Here is an 11,451-nt window from a genome sequence, read left to right on the forward strand (position 1 = left end):
TAATCGCATCCACGGCGAGGGTCAACCACCCCCCGTTTCTAACAATGATTTGACTAACAAGTCTCAAGATGATTACATATTTACAAATATACCACACTTCGTTTCCCAAATTAACCCCCACTATTCAGGAATGGCACTCAACATAGCCTTAAACTTTCTCCTCCCTCTACCTCCTCTCCCTGTCTTCTCACCACCGTCCCCAGCACCGTCGCAGCCGGCATCTTTCCGGAGAGGAGACTCTTCTGGAAACACGAAAGGAGTAACAGTTTTACGTCTGCACCCACATTTTTCACCCCCACTTCTCATTAAAGCAGAGCTAGCTTTGACGGCCAATGCGGCCATTTCTTCAGCTTGTAAAGGATGTTTAAGCCAACTCAATGGCAAAGCAAAGTAAAGTTGACCAGGTTGGAGCTCCTCATCTTCCTGAATAGCCGAGGCGACATCGTCAAAGTCCATTTCATCTGAGTTGCAGATAAAACACATGGGATTCCTTTGTAAGACATAGGAAGCCTTAACAGGGTAAGGGAACTCCTGTAGCCTCCCATCTTGGAGGATCAGCTTGGCTGTTGCTACATGAGTTGACTCGCATGAACTACAAATACCCATTTCGGATTCGTGGATTTTAACGTTTGTTTTCCGGAACCCAACTCAGTTTCTGAGTTTTGGAAATGAGAGGAAGGGGGAGTTTATATAGGGGGACTAACGAGAGACAGAGAGAGGAAGAGAGGCCTCGGATTTTGGACACCAGGTGCCACATAGGATTTTGTCGTGTTGTGCTATTAGGCATTTGTATGGAACAGTGGGCAGGGGATGCCAGCCTGTAAGTTGGTGGTGACAGGTTGTATGAGTGCTAAGGATCACTGTCTTTGACACATCAACCCTCGTTTCAAGATGATATTACTCTGACAGGAACTGTTGGGCTTTTCCCTTCTTTCTCCATTTTTCGTTGTGGATCTCATGTCAGCAAATACCATTTCTCCACTGCAATAATTTCTAAATCTCAAGTTTAACATTTGAAGCAGTAAAACGAACACTTGCAGAGTCTTAACATGTTTTTGTTCTAACTTATGTATCTAACCTGTATTGTTCAAGCTAATACAAGATTATTAGTACCATGAAATGAAATTGGGTTCCCATGTTCTAAAGAACCATGCATGTCAATAACAATACTTGTTAGGAAGAGAAATTTCTTTTGACATTAACAGTTAAGACTTTTATAAATTATGGGTTTTATTGTCTAGTAGTAATGTCTTTTTAATGAAGTCAAGTCGAAGTTTGAATCTTGGTTTCTTTCATTCTTGATATATACATTTACTACAAGAGATGCAAACCCAAAGTATACATGACAACTTGGTTTTTATCGAAAAAGTGCTATTATGAATATATTCATAGCATTTTGAAGGTCTTGAAAAACTCATTAGCATTGAAGTCAAAAGCATAATGTGTAATAGTTTTGGTGAGGGGGGTTTTTCTTTATGAACCTATGTCATTTACTGCTGATTTTAGGGTTGGGAGGACAGGGTGGAGATGGGGATGATGATGTACATTGTTGTAAAACCTGAACTAGGCTAAAGGATTCATCACGTGAACACATCTTTGGATGTAGAAACTCCCCCCTTTTAATGGAAACGATACCTAATACCAACTTCTTGAATGCACCACCTTCCTTTTATGGCTACTTGACATGAAGAGCAAGAAAACATCTACTATTATGGTAACCCAGATTTTTTATCTTCTTTAATCTCACCTCTTTTGACATTAAAAAGCTACTATCAAAGTTGAATATCTCGATTGTTAGAAGTCAAACTGAAATTGAAGTTGTAGAGCTTTGAATGGGACCAAACTAACATAGTTGCTTTGCTAGACTTTACCCTGGACAAAAACTGGGGGCGAAAGAAAATGGGGTTAGGTGACAGGAATGTAGTTATATTGAAAAGGAAGGGTGTTTGGAGGAGAAGAGAGGAAGAAAAGAAGGGAAACGTGGCAATTAAGCATTGTCCAAGGGAATTGAGGGGATGGAACTGTACAGGGCAAGGGAAAAGACACGTGGAACAGAAGGGCCTCGGAAAGAGTGAATCCCGAACAATCCGACAAGAGATGGCGTAAGGTGATCTGGGTCTGCTGCTGCTGGCGCTGGGGTTCAACCCCAATGCCCTACGTATTCCTGCCATGTCCCTGTTTCCCGCTGCCCCCTTATTTTATTTTGCAGTTCAAGCGTGGACAATGGCAGGATTTTCCCTTCTCTGCCAATTTTCTATTAGCCCTGTAGCGTTTACATGTGCATGAGGGATGGGGGTGAGACTAATTGAGAGCTTACATTAGTCTTCCCCACCCTTTTTCCATCCTTGGAATTGATTAATGCCACTAGCTAAAATCCCATGGTTTTACCAGAGTTAAATACCCATTTGTTAGTAAGACTTGAGTTCTATTGGAGACAAGATGGTACTGATCAGATTTCAGCATAAATTCACTACTTGCTGTCTACCACAATTCTCTAAAAGGGGAACGACAGGTTCAAGCTTTGAATTTAACCTTATTAAAAAGGATAATAGTAGGAATTGGGTCAAATTTGGCTTGTTTTGGTGTTACCATACAACCATATACTGCATGATTTCGATTTGTCTAACACATGCTCGTTGATGAATGATATCTGTAACCCAAGTTCAAGTTAGGGAGAGATCTCTTGTCTCTTTTTTCTATTTTATTAAAAATCAAGGAATATTGTTAATAATTGAGGAATGAACATGTCCCACTGCAAACCCTTTCTATGAAGCTTCATGGGGCTCCTTTTCTTCTCCCCCCACTCCATCCACCGAAAACACTCACCCTAGCCAGTAGAAAGCAAAACCAATCATACAATCAAAGTCTTCCCCTCTTGACACACGAATGCTTAATTTTAATTTTCTTTAATCATATTTTTCATTAAACTACATTAGTTTCTTGTGTTTTATTGGATGACCTTCGGATTCCCTTTTTTGACTTTCATCAAAGCAAACCCCATCACCCCATTTTTTTAAATTACTTCTTTTAAAAATAAGCTCATAATTATAACATTAATCTCTATTTAATATGAAGAAGTTACATGCAGCCCACTTGCTTAATCTCTCTATGAGTTAGGCTGACATTAAAACCCCTATCAAAACAATTGATTGAAATCTTAAAAAAAATGCTAAATTAATTACATTTGTAGATTTGTGATTGATTAGCTTGCCTAACAATGGATAAGGACAAGAGTTTGGCTAAATGTCTTGTTTTCCACTTGGTTAACATCAAGAAGACCAGTCTAAACCCTAATAATAATCCAAAAAACTACAATTGGAGATCATGTTTGAAGCTTCACCATATGAGGACAATGTCCATAAAAATATGCAACAAATCGATAGCGATTTGATCTATATATGACATTCTGTTAGATACATGTCTTTGCTTAATCCAATGGATTATGAGCAAAAATAGTTGACAAAGAAAAAATTAAAAACCCCACCAACCGGCATAAACACATTACATTTACATTCATAATAATGTAGTCTAAACACCCTAATATAAATTAATTTAACATAGATCTTTTAGGTTTCGGAATGGGATTTCAGTGCCAGACAACTTTTCTTCCTTGGTATCTTTGATTTTCAATGATGGGATCATAAAAAAGCTGGCCATGGGCATTTGCCATGAAAGTTCCTCCCCTTGTATCTAGAAATTGGAGCTCTTTTTTTTTTTTTTGACAATGTAAGGTTGTCATGCTCATCTAGGTAGGCCCTTAAGGGGTCTGATTTTCCGTATGGTCAAAATCTCAAAAATCATGCCACAACATCTAATCTCTCCTAACAAATCAAATTATTGGGGTATTCATTTCAAAATTATTTAAGGGAAAACTGTATGAATGCATTCATTGTATGCCCAAGGATTTCTATTATTATTATTTTTTATTAAATGACAAGGATCAATGCATTTATAGCATACACATCCAAGAAACCCAATAAAAGAACTTTTGTTTTATGTTATAGATTCATGTTTTGGTTGAAATTCTGTCTAATCCGTACTACCCAAGATTATGTGGAAAATAAACTTTTTGGCATCATAATGATGAATTTTAATATAAATTAAGCAGTAAGTGGATATCATTAATTCGAGTTGTAGTTCCTATACTTTGCCAATATATTCAAGACCAAAACAAATTAAATTTGTTGTTAATTAGACATAAATAAAACAAAGTGCGTGACCAATAAATAAAATTATATGCATAATTGGCTCCTAATGTGTAAATACGTAAGATCATTTATGAACCTAAATTGAAGGGCAAGTCCATTAAATTTGAAGTTTTGGCTCTCAAATCCTCTATTCAAGTGTAAGAGTTTGAATGGACACGAAATGAAACTTTGACATATCCGATTCTTATGCGACATTTTTTGATCGACATTTTTCTAGCATTAATCGATGGGATTACAAACAAAAATTGTTGAGAAATTGAAGAAATTTAACCCCCCCACCCCACCAACCGGCATAAACACATTTCACTCACAATTAAATGGTCTAATCACCCTAATTAAACAACATGATATCTTATCCAAATAAATTTCAGCTAGAACACAAAGAAACATTTTGGATGGGTTTTGACTGCCGGTACAAACTCTCTCTTTAGTATCTTTGATTCAATCATTGAATCATTTAAAAAGAAAGAAAAAGAGAGGCCCTTGTCATTGCCATGAAAGTTCATGGCTCTTCCCTTTGGATTAATTCCTCTCTTCCTCCTTGGCCTTATTTGGGTAGTAAAAAAAGAATAAAATGATTTTCAGTTGTCTTCTCTCTTTCTTTCTCTCTCTCAAATCAGCCACCGCATGCATATATGATCTCTGCAACAAATAAAATCATTGGTATCAATCAAAATTATAGGCAGTTCATGAAATAGATTAATAATATTAAGTACCCCGGAAGGAAAAAAGACCAGACCAATGGTAGGAGCATTTACATCGTACTTATCAAGAAAAGCTTGGAATTTTTGTTTTATGTTACAGGTTCATATGTTTTGCAAAATATATTGTCTAAATTTGTGATACTCACGATCATGTAAAGAATAATAATATATAGACTTTGAAATGAAGAAAAGGTATTCTAAGTTAGTATCATTATTTGTGTTAAGTTCGAGCCTGGAACTTGCCTTCAATTGGAAGTTTCCATGCTTGTTACAATTTATGTCTACAAGCAAATATAATCTTCTTTTGCAGCGTATAGAATAATAGGATTCATGTAATGCATAAAAGTAAGGGTTTTTTTTTTAAAAAAAATACTCCTCATACATGATGTATTTTTGTAAATAACTTTCTTTATAATTTTAACTATTTTTAGTCAAAAAAAAATTAAATTTGAACAAAATTACTTTCAATGAAATCAACCTATATGTTTAGATCTGTGCTTCAAACCGACTCATATCTTTTGACTTTTTCTCACTAGACCATTTATCTTGAGTATTCTTTGTTAAAAGAAAAACTTTTAAACATTTTGAGTAGTTTGAAGTGGTTTTTGATACACTAAAAAAAACTTTTGAGTATGTTGAGCATTTTAAGTATTTTGAAGTAGTTTTTAATACTTGGAAAAAAACTTTTAAGCATTTTGAGCATTCTTTCCTAAGTAGGCATATTCTTTGATTATATTGTTAAATGAAATATGGTATTGTTTGAAATTGTTGATTTTGTTCAATAAAATTTAGTAGTTTTGATGATTTTTAGGCATTGCGTAAATGGTTTTTAGATATTATATGACTAATTTTTAGGCATTGCGTGACTGATTTTTAAGTATTGTGTGACCGGTTGATATGGTATTGCTTGACTAGTTGATAGGTATTGTATGACTAGTTAATAAGATATTACGTGATTAGTTTTTCTACATTGTGACTAAGGTATTGTTTAAAAATCAGTTACGCAATACTTAAAAGCCAGAGATACAACAATTAAGTCAAGCAATGCCTAAAAATAGTGACATAATGTTTAAAAACTATGCAATACCTAATAACTAATTGATTTGTTTGCTCGTAGGCAGGTTTAAGTTCCCTAAGTCGTACAGTGTTCTAATTTATAGATATGTCTAATCAATTTCAATCTTTCAACTTTGAGGTTCTATAAATATAAACTAATAAATCTAAAAATCTAAACTACATAGTTTGATGTCATCTTACTCTTTAAGATGACGACAAAGAGTTGGATAATGAGACAGACAGCATTTAGCAAAAGAGAGATCTCGAGATTTAAGTTTGAAAGTTTTATTCGGATGGTGGGATAGAAAAAACTGAAACTATTTTAATTTGTCTGAAACTATTTTAATTGGTTAAAAATAGTTAAAATTATAATAAACGATAGTTTTGAATTAGGCTTATGACGAAGGTTATCTATCACAATTTTCTTTAAAAACAATGAATCAACATATAATTAAAAGAAAAAGATTTCGCTCTTGATTCATGGTTTTTTCATGTACTTATCTTTTGTAACTTAATCGAATCGACTAAAAAATGTATAATATAATAAAATACAATAAGTTTTCATAATATTTTTAATTTATTAAGCAATGCAAGTAAATTAGATGGAGCCAGATGATATATTAACAATGAAAAGGTCAAAAAAATTTTGAGTCCTATTTCTAAAAGATATGGAGATTCGGCCTGGATTAGGCCCAATTAATGCTCTCCGGAATAGGCCTATCATGTTTGGTTTAATTTTGAGATATGCACATTTTGAAAAAAGCATAATATTAAAGAACTCTTAAATTATATAGAAAATTTTAAATAAATTTTTAATTATTTATTACATTTAATTAAGTTTTTGTATTTTTATTTTGAGTCAAATAAGTTTTTATATTTTTATTTTAAATTAAAAAAACTCTTATAATTAATGTTTAATTTAGTTAAAATGTCATTTATTATTATATACTACGCTAATATGTCATATTGATGGTGATGTAATATGTTCATATATTATAATTAATAACAACGTGACATGTTAATATTACCTAATGACATGATCATGTGGCATTGTGTCACCCTTTACATCAATATGACGTTAATACCATATGATATAAAAATGACAAGTTGTATTTTGACTAAAGATAATTAATCACCCATTAATCATAAATGACTTACTTGATAAAAAATAAAAATATAAGAATTTGATTGAACGTAATAACAAAATAAAATTTTATTTATATTTTCTTAAATAGTTCAAATGTTTTTTTAACATTATGCCAAAAAATTGGATTATTTATTTCTAAACCTGTTAATTAACCATTTTAATATATAAAAAAGAAGGATATAATAAGTTATAAATGTATTTAAAATTTCTTAAATAATTTAAGAAATTTTTTATGTTAAATAAAATTTTTTATTATTTATCAAGCAATAAATTGTGTAAATTTAAAATGAAAGATAATTACATAAAAGGCCGAGATTAATGTAAACTACAAAATTTCTAAAACAAAGGAGATCTTCTTGGAATCCCTTTCCTACTCCTCTTTCTGTAAGAATGTAGAGATTGATTGCTTATACTCTCGTATTTGATTTTCTTGGGTTCCTTTCTCCAATTCTCCTTGTCTTTGCTCTGCAATCAAAATTTCTAAACAAAATCAACCCATATATATATATATATATATAAATACGATTTAATTATAGATAAAAGCTTCAACGTTCTTTAGAATAAATATTTTTAAAATTATAAATTGTTTTTTAATATTTCGATAATATGTAAAATTTAAACACGATATAAATTTATATGTTAAATACCTTGCATTCGATCGAACAATACACTGATGTCGTTCCGGGGAGCAATTGCCAACCACATGTTTCACACTTGGTTATGGAGTTGACGTAATTTGGTTGCTCTGTTTTCCTTCTTTTATTGATAAAAACAACTTTGGAGTCGTTGTTTATGTAAGGTTGGATATCTGATACATCATAAAGCTTATGCAAATCACCAATTTTAATTGCCACCTGATGTGAGGCTTTGTATACCTAAAAAGAGTAAAATTAAGAAAATAATTAGCTAATTTTGAGTGCTCAAAGAAAACCCAATTCGATTTAATATGTTTTATTGATTTTAAAGAATCTCGTTTTTATAATGAATTATTTTTATGGTATCGTTTAATTCTGTTTAAATATATAGATTTAACTTAATCAATTGTGTTTCGTTTGGTGTTCTATCAAATTATATAACAAAACAAGGGTAAGCTAGGACCCAATGAGTATGAAAATTTGATCTGCATTTTGTGGTTCAACCGAAAGAAGATGAAGTTGGTAAAGAGTTGGAACTTGAAAGGAACATACTTGAAGAATTTGGTGATGAGAATGTTCCTTGCCTTTCAAGCATCCTTCGCAAAGGACCAAACCCATACAATCTAGACAACAGAAGGTATTCTTAGAGTCATGGCTCTCACACAGGGAATAAAACTTGGCTTGCAACAATGGCATTAACCAACAAGGCTTAAGCCTAGACTCTTCCTCCATCGTTTGACCTCTCTCTAATTCTTGTAGAACGATGGTTTAAGGTTTTGCCAGGCTCTCGCCCTTAACTTAAATAGTGCTATACGCATTCTAATTGGGAAGTCCTGGTTTATATGTAATCCTGAAATCCTAGTTGTAAGAGGACTGGGACAAAATTTTCAAGCTTTCCTAGTTGTGGTAGGAATTCCTACTATTTCCAATCTTTGGCTTACCTTGTAAACGAAATATAAGAGAATGATTCGGTAAGTTTTTTTTTACTCGTTTTCCTTACCATTTCTTTGGCTTTTTGAATCAATTGTACAAGAACTTATATTGGGTTTGCGTATTTGATCAACTAGAAGAAGATTAGATTGCCAAGAGTCAGGATTTGCATTGGTAAGGACATGGAAGGATGGTTTTGAGCATGGATTATTTTCAAGTTTGTTCATTGATGGGCAAGTGGCCTTTGTTGATTTGAGGACTTGGGATTTGTGGGTGAGATGGGTGGGTTTTGAAGGAAGAATAATGGTCAAGAAAGCCATAGCCGTTCTTACTTTTTCCATTGATATCGCCATGATTTTGTTGACAAACAATTTTAAGATAATGGGACGCCAGGAAAACGTGAATAGGCATTAACCTTTATTCAAAATCATGGAAATCCAATTTCGATCGTTCGAGATTTTGTTGTTTGTATATGATATACTGTCAATGTACAATTCGCAAATTTTGAGCATCTAAGAAACCTGTCAAGATTTGCCTACTGGGTTTTCTGTGTGTGAAAAATGGGGACGTTACAGAGATGGAAGGAGCCAAAGATTGAAGAGAGTTGAAGCGAATGATAGGAACCAGGACAAGAAAGCCATAGCCGCAGACAATTGATATCTACTACATAACCTCGATGGGCAACGTGATGGGCCAGCACTGACCATGAGACTGGTAACGCTAGCAGTTGAGCAGGCCGCGGCTAGTGAGAGAAAAGACAAGGCCTGCAACCAAATACAACACAAAATTTTTCCATCAATTTGTGGGAAAGAGGATAACATAATGGTGATGATAACGAAGCAAAAAATCTTGTTACATACCCAGTCCCCCACAATGAGGATCAGCAGTACCCTTGGATGTCGCGGTAAGCATTTAACAAACACGGAATATGCATCGACCAATGCTAATGACACGCTCCATGGAGTTACTAAACCCATGACTGTCACCAAGTAGCTGCAAAGAATTTTAAAGGAACAAGGGAATTGGTTTGTCACCCAACAATGTCTTAGTTGTATGCGCAGGTCACGTTCAACAACAAAAACAGACATAATCTTCTCTATAATTACAGCTAATGAGCAATTCAACATGGTAGGTTCAACCTTGCAACTAATCAAGCAACACCATAGACCAGACAAGTTGAGACAACAGGAAGACATTAATCTTTGCTACTCTTTATCATTCACCTTTTACACTCAGCACAAAGGCTTTGAAGTTGCAAGAACAGATAAAGAGAACATGACATATTCCAGCAGTGATCAGTGGTAGATAGTTTCTATGATGAATCAGAACAAATTGGCACTTATAGTGTTATCTCATAAGCACACAGCAAACCTACCGAAACAAATCAGTCATTGAATATGAGAAGCTTGGAGTAACAATCTCTATAATGTACATAAATCACCATACAAAGTAGTTATATTCTCATCTTAAGATCGAGATGGACAGTGCCATATTATCTAGTTTCATTTTCCTAGAAACATGCAAAACAAAAGGATCTCAAGTCAAGCAATAAGCACTAAAACATACAAAGATCAATTAAGGGTCCTGGTAACAACTTTTATCATCCACCTAGTGGGAAATTCCAGTAGGAAAAGGAGAAATAACAAACCAATTCACTCCTGAACCCAATGAAAAGGAGAGACACCATAACAACCAGACATTGGACTATAGATAACAAATTCATCAGCAAATAAGTTTTCTTTTTTCATCGAGTTCAGCAACTAGCAAAAGAAACAGGCTATGTGCCAAACCCAAAAGTATTGGTTTTAATAACTGTAATTGTTGATACTCCAAATTTCATGTACTCTTAATCAACTACATTATAATCTTCATTCAAGCCTGATGGTTTAAGCAAGGGCAAGCATTTGATCTTGCATATCCCTGCACCGAAAAACAATAAGAATTGCATACAGTCCATTTGGCTGCATTTTCCCCACCCCTTTGCTTCCTCAACCAAAATGGAAGAGAAAAGAAATGTTTGATCCTCTCAGATAATTTTCCCCTTCCGATTATTAAAAGGCTCGTTTCTCTGCATTCATCAATAAGCAACACTCTTAAGAAAAAAGATGTGAAGCATGTCTCATCTTATATTCATTAACCAAATTGCTAACAGTATAAAAATCCAACTTTTTCTTGTTAAGTTTCAATCCTTTTAAATTCATCAAAAGTTTCACATCATTCATTTTCAATCAAAATTTCTTAGAAAGGCTTTATTTAAACAATTTCCAAGAAACCACTGGGAATCAGAACTTTTGCTCTCTCCAACGATGGTAAAGCTGACTATTTTCCCAGGAAAAAAGACAGGCTAACATTGCCAATTTATTTCTAGATTGATTATGATCATGATCACAATAGCTTGCCCATGAGGCTTCCAAATTAACATCAGAATTCAGAAATCATCAAGTCAATAGTAAAAGCAGAGGAAGGTTTCAAAAGCTGGCAATAAATTAAATTCCAACAGAACAGAAACAAAGACATGGGTATTGAAGATTAAAGGCCAAAGAGTTAAAAAAAAAAATCACAAAATTTTGATAAAAACAAGAAAAGAAGAATTTAAAATTTTGGGAGTTACCTGAAAGAAGTGTAGCTATAGAATTCAACATCCAAACACATGAACAGAAGTGAAGCAGAGGAGAAAATAGTTTGTCCCAAACGAAGAGCCAAGCTGGCGCTTGTTCCCAACGCCCCTGGCACTCTCTCCATCATCCTTCATGCAAACTTATCTCTCTGTT

The 11,451-nt window shown here is 33.8% G+C and overlaps 2 protein-coding genes across 2 annotated transcripts; both read right to left on the reverse strand.

Annotated features, from left to right (window-relative positions):
- On the reverse strand, positions 1-652 carry LOC110409573 (uncharacterized). Its single transcript, XM_021418959.2, has one exon. It carries the CDS (start codon positions 604-606, stop codon positions 121-123), a length of 486 nt encoding a protein of 161 aa, XP_021274634.1. The 5' UTR covers positions 607-652; the 3' UTR covers positions 1-120.
- Positions 653-9,075: 8,423 nt separating this feature from the next.
- Positions 9,076-11,445, reverse strand: LOC110429489 (CASP-like protein ARALYDRAFT_485429). Its single transcript, XM_021445555.1, has 3 exons — positions 11,292-11,445; positions 9,541-9,673; positions 9,076-9,444 (listed from the first exon to the last, which is right to left on the reverse strand). The coding sequence occupies exons 1-3, from the start codon at positions 11,423-11,425 to the stop codon at positions 9,250-9,252; spliced, it is 462 nt and encodes a 153-aa protein (XP_021301230.1). The 5' UTR covers positions 11,426-11,445; the 3' UTR covers positions 9,076-9,249.
- Positions 11,446-11,451: the final 6 nt, after the last annotated feature.

This window comes from Theobroma umbraticum, unplaced genomic scaffold (genome assembly GCF_002168275.2).
Source record: "Theobroma umbraticum cultivar Fairchild unplaced genomic scaffold, ASM216827v3 scaffold_44.0, whole genome shotgun sequence".
NCBI classification, from domain to species: Eukaryota; Viridiplantae; Streptophyta; class Magnoliopsida; order Malvales; family Malvaceae; genus Theobroma; species Theobroma umbraticum.